Source organism: Mastomys coucha, unplaced genomic scaffold, assembly GCF_008632895.1.
Source record: "Mastomys coucha isolate ucsf_1 unplaced genomic scaffold, UCSF_Mcou_1 pScaffold5, whole genome shotgun sequence".
NCBI classification, from domain to species: Eukaryota; Metazoa; Chordata; class Mammalia; order Rodentia; family Muridae; genus Mastomys; species Mastomys coucha.
Genome location: NW_022196911.1, coordinates 28,033,758 through 28,049,529, shown reverse-complemented (window position 1 = coordinate 28,049,529; position 15,772 = coordinate 28,033,758). Strand labels below are relative to the sequence as shown.

At 47.1% G+C, this 15,772-nt stretch overlaps 1 protein-coding gene across 1 annotated transcript in view; it reads right to left on the bottom strand.

The window, feature by feature from the left end:
• Window positions 1-15,772, bottom strand: part of Stk10 (serine/threonine kinase 10) — a 102,812-nt gene that overhangs the window by 4,661 nt on the left and 82,379 nt on the right. Inside the window, exons 13-18 of the mRNA XM_031350595.1 lie at window positions 8,872-8,964; window positions 7,112-7,241; window positions 6,319-6,443; window positions 5,174-5,362; window positions 4,537-4,662; window positions 2,535-2,648 (exon numbers count right to left, since the gene is read on the bottom strand). Coding sequence (XP_031206455.1) covers window positions 2,535-2,648; window positions 4,537-4,662; window positions 5,174-5,362; window positions 6,319-6,443; window positions 7,112-7,241; window positions 8,872-8,964 — 777 coding nt within the window. The remainder of the gene's footprint in view (window positions 1-2,534; window positions 2,649-4,536; window positions 4,663-5,173; window positions 5,363-6,318; window positions 6,444-7,111; window positions 7,242-8,871; window positions 8,965-15,772) is intronic.

The following is a 15,772-nucleotide window of genomic DNA, read 5'->3' as shown; positions in this document are numbered from 1 at the left end:
TAGACCAGGCTGGCCTTGAACTCACAGAGATCCACCTGCCTCTGCCTCCCAAGTGCTGGGATTAAAGGCATGCGCCACCACCGCCTGGCTATTTATTTTTATTTATATGAGTACACGGTAGCTGTCTTCAGACACACACACCAGAAGAGGGTACTGGACCCCATTACAGATGGTTGTGAGCCACCATGTGATTGCTGGGAATTGAACTCAGGACCTCTGGAAGAGCAGTCAGTGCTCTTAACCGCTGAGCCATCTCTCCAGCCCACCCACGACTTCTTGAGTTGTCCTTCATATATACATATGATATTCATATATATATATACATGGATACCACCCACTGAGTCCATTTACTGGGGTTCATATGCATACTTGTGAGAGATGACTGCTTGGGGTCAGAAAGCTTATTAGGGGGCTCATCCCTGGCAAAGAGAACTTCTTATCACAGCAGACATCTAATTACCTCTAACTCCTCATCTAGAGTAAGGCTGTGGGAGAGATCTCCCCGACCCATGTTGGACGGTCAATGGTGCTGTTAGTACCGGCCTTGTTTATGTGCTAGTGTTGAAGTTTCATGGGGCGGCGTCTCTGTCCTACTGGGAAGACACTATGCTTTGCAAGCCAGAGTTCCTACTGCAATACGCAACTGCTGTCCCAAAGCAGAATCAGCCATAGGGGAGGTCAATGAGTGAGTTTCTTTCTGAACAAACTAATTAACAAATAGGTAATGGGATGGACTTAGCCCACCAGCAGCAGTGTGCTAACAGTAGCTTATCGTAGATAATACTCTTGCATTTTACAGTCTAACAAGGTGAGGTGAGGAGGGCCAGGAACAGAGAGAGCAGCCTACTACGCCGAGGCCCTCACTGTCCTCACAGCGACCTCAGCAAAGCAGGAAGTCTACACTTACTTAAAAGGAAGCTGTCTAAGTTCTAAAAATACTCCACAGGACGTGATATAAGAGGAGACAGAGCCCAAGGCTGCTGGGTGTAATGCAAGAGCACAAAGGACAGTCCCCTCTGGGCCCGTCTGCCAGCAGCAACCCTGAGGCAGTGCCACAGGCAGAGCCAGCTCTCCAAGCGCTGGCCTGTGGTGCTTCCAGGAGCCCGAGAGACCATCACAGGAAGCTGCCAGGAGAGATGTCACGCATTTTCCAGACCCTTAGGATGTGTGCAGGAAACAGCTGCTCAGAGTCAGTCAAGCAGGTGCCTGATCACTCCCTGATGCCAGAGCCAGCTGGAACACTGGGTACCTGTGGGTTTCGTGTCAGAAATCCCAGCAGGACATGGCCTGCCTCCTGTCTGGGTACACAGTGGCTAAAAAAAAAAAAAAACCTCAGAACATCAGGGTACAGGTCATGGGCCATAAGGTCAAGGGTAACATGGGTAACTCTCTCTCTCCTCAGAGTCTAAGAATGACTATGCTGGGCTAGGCAGGGGTGGGGCATGCCTTTAATTCCAGCACTCAGGAGGCAGAGACACGGGGAATTTTGAGATTCTGGCCAGCCTGGTCTATGGAGCTAGCTCCAGAACAGCCAGGGCTACACAGAGAAACCTTGTCTCCAAAACCAAACCAAACCAAACAAGAACGCTGTGGGTTAATGACTCTTGAGATGACTCCACAGTCTTATCGCACCAGCACCACACTGAGGCCTGTGGTGTTCACTGTGTTAGTTACTTTCTCGCTGCAGCAACCAAATACCTGAGAAAAGCTGCTAGCAGCAGAAGCTTCCGTTTTTGCTCACAGTTTGAGGGAGCAGCCCATTCTGAGAAGGCAAGGTGGTGGGAGCACCTGGCACCTGGCCACAGTGCCTCTGCGGCGAGGATTCTGTAAAAACCCCAACCATTCAGGAAGGGTTCCTTCCTCAGAGCCATAGCCAAGAGCCCAGCCCAGTCTGACTCCGGCCTTGTGAGACCCTGGAGGTGCCCTGCAGAGACCCCCAGCTTTTGAATCCTATTCTTACAGCTTTGGATAAAGAGTGTGGGTTAAGCTGCTGGGTGGATGGCGGTTTGTTTGCTCTGGTGCTAAGGCAGACCTCAGAGCATCAGACATACTAGGCTGGCGCTCTGCCCCAGAGCTTTGCCCCAGACCCAGCACAGCAATTTACACACTCGGAAACCAATTCAGAAAGTGAAGTAGCTGGCACCGGCCTTTGACCTCACAGAGTGACTTCCTGCTGGCCTTTGACCTCACAGAGAGACTTCCTGCTGGCCTTTGACTTCACAGAGTGACTTTCTGCTGGAACTCCCCACCACAGGGGTGGGGGTGGGAGAGCCAGCCTAGCATGACTGACTGCTGCGCATGGCAGGTCCTCTGCTACTGGGCAGGGGCCCTCTACCTCAGGTGCATATAGACCAATGCAGGAGCACCCTTCTATCCCAGGAGTTGGGAGAGCTGCCAGCGTTTAGCACAACAGGCAGATGGGTCCTGTCTCTCAGGAACAGGCCAATTTTAGGGGTGCCACAAGGCAAGAGTCTGAAAATAGGGAGGCTTCAGATGTCCCAGGCAGATACCCACAAGCGAGCCCAATGCAGCACCTTTTTGCGTGGCCGAAGCTTGTCTCTCCATTCCTTCAGGGTCTGGCTATGGCTCTCATCCAGGGCCTTCAGCTTCTGGGTCTCATGTTCCACCAACAGGTGACACTTTTCATTCTGGAATAGGCAGAACAGGGGTGAGGAGGCTGAAGCCTGGGGAAACAAATCCACTGCATCCTTGAAGGCACTGCCACAAGGAGGGCTCATTATGCCTTGGCCATTATCCACAACTCTGCATGTGGGTAATACACTCGCCCCAAGCTATGCCTGGAGGACTATTCCAGAACGGTAACAGTGTGCATGTGTGAGCACGCATGCTATGGTGGAGGCCAGAGGGCGACTGCAGAGTCAGTTCTCTCTGTTGCCCTTTGCACGGGTCTCAGGATCACACTTAGACTGTCAGGCTTGTGTGCGCACTGTCTAAGAGCATTCCACCTCCCCTTCTGTGTGCTTTTTTTTGGGGGGTGGGGGGACGTGTTTCGAGACAGGGTTTCTCTGTACAGCCCTGGCTGTCCTGGAACTCACTCTGTAGACCAGGCTGACTTCTGTGTGCTTTTGACATTGTCTGGGCTTTTTAAAAAGTTTTGGGCTAGTGAGAGGGCCCTGAGGGCAAAGTCTGATAGCCTAAGTTCAGTCCCCAGGACCCACTGTAAAAGGACGATACTACTGGCTCCCAAAAGTTGTCCTCCGAACTACAAGCATGCACCAGGGCGTGCACCTGCCCAGACTCACACACATACACAAGCATCCCATAAATAAATCAACAAACAGCAGCCTGTAACTCCCAGTCCTGAGCTACCTTCCCACTGACACCTTTCAAACAGCAGGACCACGGGTGTGCTGCTCTGCATCCAGCAGCAGAAGATTTCTATGGCAGCCCAAGCAGACTAACCTCTGGGTATAATTACTTCCCTACAGAAATTATATGCAGAATTGTGCACTGTGTCTAATTACATAGCACATGACATATGTAACTTATCCGTGATACCCCTGGCCTCGTGTCATTTCTTCAGGGGAGGTTCCTAGTGAAGAACGAGGCTGAGGGGATTCCCCTCCCCCCCCATCTCTGCTACACGCTCTGAGGTAAGTCCTGTGCCTTCTAAATTTTACCTGAAATCTATGTGGTGGACAGGAGTGAGGTCCCTATCGACTCCCTGAAGGGACTGAGTCCTGCTACAGGAACTTCTAAAGCAATGACAAGGCCTTTATCTCCTTAAAAAAAAAAAAAGCCCTACAGGCTGGGGAAGGAAAGTGAGTCCCTCAGAGGGGTTTTAATTTTGGGCCTCAAAGTGGAAGCTTCTGGGAGTTTATGAGTCAATCTAGTCACAAATACTCAGAGCACTGTGTCCTGTGACCAACTGTGTGTGCCACTCAATGGATCTCTTAGTCAGTAGTCACGCAGTGATGTCATGGGCAAGTAATGGGAATGCCTGACTAAAACCCACACAGAACAGCCCCTGCCTGGCAGTCTCCAGTGCTGGCCATTCTTGGAGCCTCCCTGCCTATCCACACACTGCCACATGGGCCCAACGGTCTGAGCAACAGTTCACAGAGGCTGGAGTTGGCATCGTCTGTCAAGTACAATTCCTCGCTCCACCACAAAGGGCGGCAGTTCCTGGAACTGGGCCCTCAGGGGCTCTGCTATGGAGTCCAGGTGGGGGTCCTGGCACTGTCTGGTTTTGATGGACAGACACCTCCTGCTTGTTCATATCCCTAATGCATGGGCCCAAACTAAGGGACACTCAGCTCCACCACTCTCTTCACAAATCCACATAGCAATCTTATCCAATAGGAGACATCACCTCCACCCTACAGCTATTTCAGAGAGGTAAAAAAGTAAGGCTAGGAGGGTCGTCCGACGTGTCCAGTGTAACAGCCTGGGAGTAGCATGTCAGGCTGGTATTGGCTCACCTGGGCTTGACCAACTCAGACGACACCCTGCTGGGGAGCCCTTGGCCTCTGAGCACTGACTGCCTTGGGGAAACTGAGGCATGGGGCTGCATACCTGCAGCTGCTGCAGCTCGTTCATGTTGCTCTCGCACTGCGCCACCATGTCTCGCATCTGGTTCTCGTGTTTCTGCTGCTGCTGCAGCCTCTCTGCCTTCTGCCTCTTCTCTTCCTGCTGGGAGAACTGCGGAAAGAGGATGCTACTGCAGGTGCTTGCCTGGATGGCTTGTGAGGGTGGGAACTTTGCCTAGCTTAGCCTGGGCCACCAAGGTCCCGTCCCAGGGACTGGGTAGCAATGCTCTGAGCCCAGCCCACCTCAGGTTATGCTCTCACTACTGAAACTTGCCCTCACACTGGTAGGTGTCACCCTGCTGGGTCACCTGATAGGGTGAGATGACACATGCCAGGACAGAAATCACAGGGGCCCATGTCACACAGGAGGGTCATGGTGGATGAGAACATAGAATGCCATGCATGTAAAAGCATGGGGTCATGAAAGGAACCAGTACATGACAAACTCTACTGAACAAGGATCTGTCTTTCCATCAAGGGAGCTTTCTCCCGGGCTATGAAACCGACTTACTTGCTTTGCTCTATCTAATATCTGACATGCTCCCATGCTGTATGAGGCCAGTCCTTACCAAGCTGCCCCACGCTCACTGCCCACAGCCTACCAGACGCATGCAGTCCCCCACCTGCTTGATCTTCTCGCGCTGCTCGGAGGCACTGCCCGCACCGTTGATGTGCAGGCTCTTCTTATACATGGCCATGCGCGTCTTGCCATCGCTCCTCTGGATCTTGGGTAGCCGCGCCTTCTCCTGTTGCTGTCTGACCTTCAGCTGCTCCATCATACGCTGGTTGTAGCGCTGCATCTGTTCCCGCTCCTGGAGGGGACATCAAGATGAGGTGAGGGGAGCTCTAGGCATGGAGGGTGCTCAGGAGCCAAAAAGACCACCATGCTCAGCACAGGAGCCCCAAGGGCCAACACGGAAAAGCTGTTCGTTAGCTCACTTCTACAGTTCAACATTATCTGTTCTTTAATTTTTCTCCTGTTTACATTTATTTATTTTATTGGGGCGGGGGTCAAGCATGTGTGACACTCGGAAGACACATTGAGGGAATCAGGTCTCTTCTTTTGCTCTGAGGGCTCGGGGAATTGAACTCAGGTCGTCAGGCTTGGTGGCAAGTTCCCTAATCCACCAAATCATTTTCACAGGGATGTTTTTGTTCTTTTAACATTACAGTGTCTCTGACTTCTGATGGTTTGACCCTCAGCATTCTGAGTTTGCAGTGGTGTAAAAACAATGTGATTCAAGTGAACCCATACTTTGAATGCGGGCCTTTCCCTGGGTGGGCAAAATCTACTATGATCTTGTGGACGCTGGACAGTGGCAGTGAGCGGCAGCTCTTGCTGGCCACATGCTCCTGAGAAGAAACACCCCACGACGGGCTACTTCAGAGCTATGTGCCTAAGCTAGGAGGCCCACAGGGCACGTGGCTGAAGAGCATTTACAATATGTTACTTTCAAGTTAGGTTGGTTGCTGGGGATAGAACCCCCAACAAGTCAAGACACATAATCTTTCTGGTTTTTTTTTACCCCCTTGGGGGAGGGTAGAGCAGTTTTAAGTAGCCCAGGACTGGCTTTGAACTGAGAGAGCCAAGCACTGAGGTGTTAGGGTGAGCAAAGGAGCTGCCTGCCCCATCTTCATCCCTCCCGTAGTTTCCTTGATTCCTGTCCCTCACATGGGGCACCTGGGGAAGGTCTTGGGCCCTCACTGTGCTTGTAGCAGCCCTTCCTGGGTGCTGCCATCAAGCTGTCCTCATCCCGCCCCGCCTCACCTTCTCATGCTTACGCAGCAGGTCATGCCGCTGCAGGAAGTACTGGTCCTTAAGTTGCTGCTTCACCAGCTGATGTCGCTCCTGCAGCTGGTGCTCCTCCATCTCCCACAGGGCTGCCTCTCGGTCTGCGGAGGACACACCACACACCCACACGGTGAGAAGCGCACAAGGCAGGAGACAGAACAAGTCATCCGCCTATGCCCCTCCCCCAGGTCTCCACTGGGACTGAGAACTGGGACTGCTGGCCTCAGAGGAATGGGCTACCTCAGTGGACCACATTGGCCGAGCTGAGCAGAGCCATAGTCACTGAGGCTAGCTACATAATACTCCTTTTCGGATGGGCAAATGAGAAGGGTTCTGATGGAGAACTCCGGTGGAGATGATCGGGTGAGAAAGCCCATGAGGAGGTAAGTCCTTAGCAGACACTGAGTCTAGCGGAGCCTTGACCTTGGTATTTGCTGCCTTTCTGTTGCTTCTAAGCCTTTTGGATCGTGGAATACGCTTACAGTAGCATCACCAGACCAAGAAGCTCCGCAACTCTCCCAGTGCGGTTTCCTCGGGATCACGTGATCACTGGATCACACATTGGGATCCTGGGAGGGGCAGTCTTACAAGGAGAAGGTGAGACTGGCAGGAGGTCAGGTGTGAAAACTAGCACACAGTGGGGCAGGCGGTGGTCACACAAGATGCCGCTTCTGCGTACTGTGGTAACTGGTATCCCTGCCTTACGCCTGACTTTTTGGGGCAGGGGGATGCCCCTCGTTCCACCATTCAGGGTGACTCTGGGTCCCACCTCGGAGGAGCTCCTGCTTCTTGCTGAGGCAGTCGCGCTCCTTGTCACAGATCTCACGCCTGTTTTCTGCGGTGAGCTTCTTCATGGCCAGCTCCAGGTCCTCCTTCTGCTTGGCTACAAAGTCCCGGTCCTGCGGGAAGGGACGACAAGGCTTTACACAAATGACTTGAATGACAGCTCTCTCCCTCTCTGTGTAAAGATGAGAGCCTGTCTGCCTCTTTCACCAGCCTTGGTCTGTTTATTTCAACTGTTTACTTTGTGTGTGTGAGTGTTGGCTGGCGTGCATGTATATGTATCACATGTGCCTGTGGAGGCCACGGATCTCCTGGAAATGGAGTTATAGGTGGCTGTGAACTGCAAAACATGGTTGCCAGGAACCAAACCCAGATCTCCTGCAAAGAGCAGATAATACTCTAAACCACTGAGCAACCTCTCCAGCCCCTAGCCCTGTGTTTTAAAAAGTCATCTGCTCATAATAACAGGTGCAGTGCATCATTTCAGTACATGTATGCCTCATGTATTGATGAGTTTAGGGGAATTCATACATCCATCACCTCAGATATTTATTCCTTTGTGGTAAAATATTAAAGATCCTCTTTTTACCGTGTTGAAAAATACACATTACTATTGGGTATGGGCACCCTTCTGTGCTACTGAACACAAAAGCCTGTTTCTTCTACTAATAACCAACCTCACCCAGAGGAAAGAGACAGGCGGTGAGGCACTCGGAAATGGATGGGAAGTCTGGAGTCAAGGCATGTATGTTGTGTGTGTATAGTGTGTTATATGGGGGGTATGAGTCATGTATGTGTTGTGTGTATCTCTGGTGTGGTGTATATTGTAGCGTGTGTTTAACATGCATGTATGTAGTATGTATGCATGGTGTATGTTATGTGTTGGGGCGTGTGTGTTGTATGTAGTAAGGAATGTTATGTGTATGTCTGCCATGTGTATGTGATGTATATCTGTAGTGTGTGCTTAGCATGTATATATGTTGTATGTTACATGTTGGAGTATGTATGTGTGTTGTGTGTAGAAGGGAATGTGTCATATGTTATGTCTATGTCTGGAGTGTGTGTGGTATATATCTGTAGTGTGTGCTTAGCATGTATATATGTTGTATGTTACATGTTGGGGTATGTGTGTGTTGTGTGTATGTCTGGGGTGTGTGTGTGTGGTGTATATCTGTAGTGTGTGTTTAGCATGTATGTATGTTGTATGTTATGTGTTGGGGCATATGTGTTAATGTGTAGAGGAAAAAATGTGTTGTGTTTGTGTGTATGTATGTCTGGTGTGTGTGTGTGTGTGTGTGTGTGTGTGTGTGTGTGTGTGTACCACACGTCAGGAAGAGATGAAGGAGTGGAGGGAAAGGCTGGGTCAGGAATGACAAAGGCTCTGGCCTGACAGAGGTAAATTCCTCCTCAGGACATAATAGAGCCAGGTCTGAGAGATCAAGACTTTGATGTCTTTTAGACACCAGGGCAGGCCGGTGACCGATCTGGGCTCACAGGAGATGCGGCATATGAACAACCCTGCAGTGAGGCAGGAAGGACTAGGGTGCAGGGTGCAGCGGCCAGGCATGACGGGGCTCACTCTGGGGGCAATCAGAGAAGGTGAACACAGGGGCTAGTGAGTGATGGGATAGATCTAGGCATTTAGAACAGGAGGCAGATATTCAGGCAGCAGGCCTGGGCGGGGAAGAGAAGGGGCCAGCTGCCGTGTGGGTTCTCGAGGCTGAGTGCAGGAGGCTGGAGGCTCACCAGCTGCTGTTTCTTCTGAGAATGTTCCTCCATCTTCTGCTTCATGCTCTCCTTCCGCTGCTGCCGGGGCAGTTTCTCAACCTCGTTCTTCACCTGCAGCAGACATGGCGGAGGACAGCTTGCACCATGGCTCTCCCTTCTCTGGCTGCACTATAAATCCTAGTCCTCACAACGCATGAAATAGTAGTCGTGCAGGCAGGCTGTCAATACCTGAGGTCTCTAGGGTCAGTATCAATTTCAGTTCCTAAGGTGTTTCTGCGGGATCCCTGCCCCTCTGTGGGTGAGTGGACCCCCTCCAAGCTCACGGGGGATGTAGGCTGGTGCAGGACCCTGAGCATTCCACACCCCTGGTCACAGGGATTGGTTCGAGGAAGCAGGTGACTCTTGCAGGGCCCATTGCTAAATTGCTGGGAGATGCTGGTTTCTTTCCTGGGAGATATAAGCCTCCCTAGAATGGTGTCTGCCCAAGATGATGCCCACACAAGGAAGGACAGCTCTTTGAACTCTTTCCTAGCATTGCACCACCCGCAGAAGTGCCCGGTGGAGTAACAGAAAAGGCAGCACAAACTTCCCAAGGAACCTCCTGTTTCTGGCCAGAGAATCAGGAAATGGAAATCCTTAGTTTCTAGGAATGAGCTTCACAAAAGCCTCAAGGTCAGCCCTGCATCGGTCATCACCGGGACAAACCAAGAGCGCTTCCAAAAGGCTTCGGGAAGTGAAGCCTCCACACAGAGAAGGCAAGTCCTGTCTAAAATGACCCTAACAGGGCTGTATACCTATGGGAACAAAGAGAAATGCAAAGGGTCTCGAGACCTCTGTAACTTCACCATAGCATTACAATACACATTCTAAATGGACACTGAGTGACAACGTGTGCATGTTACAGCACATGCTGAGAGAAACCACTAAGCATAATACACAAACAGGCAAACATTTAAACTAGGTAATGAATTAAAGCGGAGTAGTAAAAATAGTCAAGTTCTCCAAACAATAGGCAAGAAATGAGAAAATAGAGAAACAAAAGGAACTAGAGGAACAAACAGGAAACAATCCCTTAAATGTAAATGGCAGAAAAATCCCAACTAAAACAACAGAGACCTGCAGACTGCATTCTGGAAAACAGGCCAACTATGTATAGTCTACAAGAGACCAATGTGACTCAACAAGTTAGAAGGATAAACAAAAATGTTTTCAAAGATTTACTTTACTTTTTAAATCATGTGTATTTGTGTATATGTCTGTGTGTAGGGGGAGTGTGTATATATATACATGAACTCTTACATACATACATACATACATATATATATGTATATGTATATGTGTATATATATATATATATATATATATATATATATATACACACCCTGTACATACAAGACATAAACACCTTGTATATATAATACATACAACCTGTATAGACTAGTTCTTCCTATACTTCTCTGTGCAGGTGCCTGAGAAGGCCAGATATGGATTCTGGAAACCAAACTGGGACCTTCTACAAAAACAGTGAGTATTTTCAACAGCTGAGTCATCTCTCCAGCAAAATATAGTCCATATAAACACTAGTTAAAAGAAAGCAAGGGGGACCAGCGGGACCAAGCACACAGGAACTCTGCCAGCCCAGTGGCTCAGGTTCCTTCCAGTCCCACAACACCCACAGGAAGCTCCACTCCCAGGCGCTCTAACACACCCAGGATCAGAGGTGAGGAGGACATAACATCTGTCTGAATACCGGGAGTAACTGGGACCAGTGGGACCAGGTACACAGGAACTCTGCCAGCACAGTGGCTCAGGTTTCCTCTGGTCTGTCTGGGCTGGTGTCCTGATCAGACCTTGGGCGCAAGCTCTGCAGCCAGTCCCAAAACAACCAGAGGAAGCTCCACTCCCAGGTGCTCTAACAAGCCCAGGGTCACAGGATCCTAGAATCACAAGATCACAGAGACAGCTTGACTCTGAGGAGTTCTGACACAACCAGGATCACAGGAAGGACAGGCTCCAGTCAGATTTAGCAAGGGTAGGTAGTACTAGAGTTAACCAGATGATGTGGGGCAAGCGTAAGAATATAAGCAACACAAACCAAGGTTACTTGGCATCATCAGAACCTAATACTCCCACCAAAGCAAGTCCTGAGCACACCATCACACCGGAAAACCAAGATTCAGATATAAAATCACTTCTCATGATCATGATACAGGACTTTAAGAAAGACACGAATAGCACCCTCAAAGAAATACAGGAGAACACAGATAAACAGCTAGAAGCCCTTCAAGAGGAAACACAAAAATCCCTTAAAGAACTACAGGAAAGGGCTGGAGAAATGGCTCAGCGGTTAAGAGCAATGACTGCTCTTCAGCAGGTCCTGAGTTCAAATCCCAGCAACCACATGGTGGCTCACAACCATCCGTAACAAGATCTGACGCCCTCTTGTGGGGTGTCTGAAGACAGCTCCAGTGTACTTACATATAATAAAAATAAATAAATCTTTAAAAAAAAAAAGAACTACAGGAAAACACAATCAAACAGGTGAAGGAAATGAGCAAAACCATCCAGAATCTAAAAATCAACATAGAAACAATAAATAAGTCAGAAAGAGAGACAACCCTGGAGATAGAAAACCTAGGAAAGAAATCAGGAGTCACAGATGCAAGCATCACCAAGAGAATACAAGAGATAGAAGAGAGAATTTCAGGGGCAGAAGACATCATAGAAAACATTGACACAACAGTCAAAGAAAATGCAAAAAGCAAAAAGCTCCTAACCCAAAACATCCAGGAAATCCAGGACGCAATGAGAAGACCAAACCTAAGGAAAATAGGTATAGAAGAGAGTGAAGATTCCTAAAGTAATGGGCCGGTAAATATCTTTAACAAAATTATAGAAGAAAACTTCCCTAACCTAAAGAAAGAGATGCCCATGAATGTACAAGAAGCCTACAGAACTCCAAATAGACTGGACCAGAAAAGAAATTTCTCCTGTCACATAATAATAAAAACACCAAATGCACTAAACAAAGAAAGAATTTTAAAAGCAGTAAGGGGAAAAAAGGTAAGTAACATATAAAGGCAGGCCTATCAGAATTACACCAGACTTCTCACCAGAGACTATGAAAGCCAGAAGATCCTGGGCAGATGTCATACAGACCCTACAAGAACACAAATGTCAGCCTAGGCTACTATACCCAGCAAAACTCTCAATTACCATAGATAGAGAAAACAAGATATTCCATGACAAAACAAAATTTACACAATATCTTTCCATAAATCCAGCCCTACAAAGGATAATAGATGGAAAACATCAACATAAGGAGCAAAACTACATCCTAGAAGAAGCAAGAAAGTAATCTTTCAACAAACCCACACAAACCTAATACCAGCTCTTACAACAAAAACAACAGGAAGTAACAATTACTTTTTCTTAATATCTTAATATGAAAATTAATATTACCAACATATCCTAATTGATTGAAATCCAAAAATATGAGGAATTAGAAATTTATTGACTGTCTTCCAATGGTCTCTCCAATTTGGTAATTGGAGAAATAGGTCCAATATATATACACAATCTATATACACTTCCTGCTTGTTTGTAAGTACAGTGTTCTTGCTGTGTACCACATAATGTTCTTGAAATCTTGCTTCTCCTCTCAGCCTCTCTATTAGAAGTATTGTTTATTTCATATTTTTACACTATACTATGGTTTTCAGAGCAGCTTACATATTTTAAAAGTATTTATATAGCCAAAAGAAATCTAGACAATTAACTTGGGAGGTGGCTTGTAAGAGAACAACAAAGAGTGAGACTGAATGCTTTGCTTGATGTTTGTAACTCTTGTATCAAGTTACCACAGTAAGAGCCAAGATTTTAAACTCTACTAAATACAAAACAAACAAACAAACAAAAACACTTTATATATTTATGTTCATCTAAGAAAATATTAGTAGTGATGTACTATTTTGAAATATACAGTTAATACTTTTGGAGTTATTTAAAATTTATATTGAGAAAAACATATGTATTTTCAGTATTGCCGTAGACAAGCATCTACATAAGACTGTTAAATTGATTGTTGTTTTATATCAAACTTTTATAATACTCATTTTTATTGTTATAATATTTTATAAATTTTAAAGAATATGACAAAAAAGATATTGCAGGTATTGAAGAGGGGTCTCTGGGCATTGTTGGGGTACAAAAGGGAAACAAGAATGTGATTTAATTCTATCTACTTAAAATATGTTTTTAAATGTTAACAAATTCAGATAAATTGAAATCATATAACTTTTCTTATCATAATACAATAAAACTTAAAAAAAATTTCAACTAATAAAAAAAAAAAAGAAAAAGAAAGCAAGGGGGAGCTGGAGAGATGGTTCAGTGGTTAAGAGCACTGACTGCTCTACCAAAGGTCATCAACTGCATGGTGACTCACAGCCATCTGTAATGAGATGCTCTCTTTTGGGGTGTCTGAAGACAGCTACAGTGTACTTACATATAATAAATAAAAATAAATCTTAAAAAAAAAATAAGAAAGCAAGGATTGGGTCTGGAGAGATGGTTCAGTGGGTAAAAGCAGTGACTGCTCTTCCAGAGGTCCTGAGTTCAATTCCCAGCAACCACATGGTGACTTATTAAAAAAAGGAGAAGAAGAAGAAGGAGAAGGAGAAGGAGAAGGAGAAGGAGGAGGAGGAGAAGAAGAAGAAGGAGAAGAAGGAGAAGGAGAAGGAGAAGGAGAAGAAGAAGAAGGAGAAGGAGAAGGAGAAGGAGAAGGAGAAGGAGAAGGAGAAGGAGAAGGAGAAGGAGAAGGAGAAGGAGAAGAAGAAAAAGAAAAAGAAGAAGAAGAAGAAAAAGAACAAGAACAGAACAGAAGAACAAGAAGTACAAGAAAAAAAAGAAGAAAAGAAAAAGAAACCAGGACCCCATGTGTGCTGGCACACTCCTTCAACCCCAGCATATGGGCAGTAGCATAGTAGATATCTGGGTTCGAGGCCAGCTTGGGCTACACAGTGAGTTCCAGCCTGGGCTACATACAGAGACCCCATTTCAAACCAAACCAAACCAAACCAAAATAATGATGATGATGATGATGATGATGTGTTTATTGATAGTACCAGAGACTGTATTTAGTGCTCTTGCCAGTGCTGGGCAAGCGCTTCTCCACTGGGCGGTTTTCCTTTTAGCTTCATGTGAAATGGGGCCTTGCTAGGTAGCCTAGGCTACGCTCAGCCACCCAATGAGCTGAGACTTGAGGGGTTTGTGACTGTTTGTTTGTTTGCTTTGCCTGAGAGGACCTCACTGTTTAATCCTGGCTGACCTGGAGCTCACTGTGAAGCCTGTGCTGGTCTTAAACTTCTTCCTGCCCCAGACTCTGGGACTAAAGACACCATCGCCCAGCTAAAATATGCCACTTTTTTGTTTGTTTTGTTTTTATTTTTGTTTTTCCAAACGGTTTTCTCTTTGTGGCCCTGGAACTTGCTCTGTAGACCAGACTAATGTCAAACTCCTAGAGATCCACCTACCTCTGCTTCCTGAATGCTGGGCTTAAAGGTGAGTGCTATCTCCGCCAGCTCAAATTGCCAATTTTAGATAGCAAAATAACTTCAAAAATACAAAACCAAAACTGTACAGCCGAAAAGAGAAGTTGGGAGGCCAGGAGACTGCTCGGATGGGAGACTTCCCCAGGCAGCCTGAAGACCTGTGCTTGATCCCTAGTAGCTATAGGAAAAGCAAGGTGCTCTCATAAAAGTTTGAAATCCCAGGAGGTGGCAGAGATGGGGAATTCTTAGGGCCACTGGCCAGCTAGGCTAGCCAGCTTAGTTTGTGAGTCCCAGGTTCCAGTGAGAGACCCAGATGCAAAAAAACCAGGGTAGATGGCCCCAAGGACCAACATGTGAAAGCTACCTCGGAACCATCTGCAAACACACATGCCCCCACATACACATGGACACACACATGAGCAACAGGCAAGCTCACCCTTATAGCTAAAGGCATTAACATGCCTCTCTCAATACTGAAGAAGACTGCAGGAGACATGAAAGACACTGTCAAGCTGCTGTTGATGTTACACTCCACCCAGTGCATGCATGCATGGAACATTTACTAACAGTTCTGAACCATAAAAAGAATCTTAAACTTTTAAAATTTCACAGCAAGTAGCCTATGGGTGAAAGAGGAAATTGCAGAGTCTATTGGAAAAGAATTTGAACCAGACAGTGGTGGCACACGCCTTTAATCCCAGCACTCAGGAGGGATCTCTGTGAGTTCAAGGCCAGTCTGGTCTACAGAGTATATTCCAGAACAGAATATATATAAAAAAAAAACCTGTTTTGAAAAACAAAAAACCACCAGGCGGTGGTGGCGCACGCCTTTAATCCCAGCACTTGGGAGGCAGAGGCAGGCGGATTTCTGAGTTCAAGACCAGCCTGGTTTACAGAGTGAGTTCCAGGACAGCCAGGGCTACACAGAGAAACCCTGTCTCAGAAAAAGCCAAAAACAAAAAAACAAAAAACAGGGCTGGTGAGATGGCTCAGCGGGTAAGAGCATTGACTGCTCTTCCAAAGATCCTGAGTTCGGATCCCAGCAACCACATGGTGGCTCACAACCACTCGTAATGAGATCTGATGCCCTCTTCTGGTGTGTCTGAAGACAGCTACAGTGTATGGGGCTCGGAGCGAGCGGGGCCATCCTGAGTTCAATTCCCAGCAGCCACATGATGGCTCACGACCATCTGTACAGCTACAGTGTACTCATACACATAAAATAAATAAATCTTTAAAAAGAAAAAAAGAAAACCAAAAAACTCAGGCAGATCCCTGAGCTCAGGGGTATCCTGGTCTACTTAACCTGTTTTATGCTGGCCAGTTACTTAGTAAGGTAGATCCTTACTTTTTTTTAAGGTCTTAAA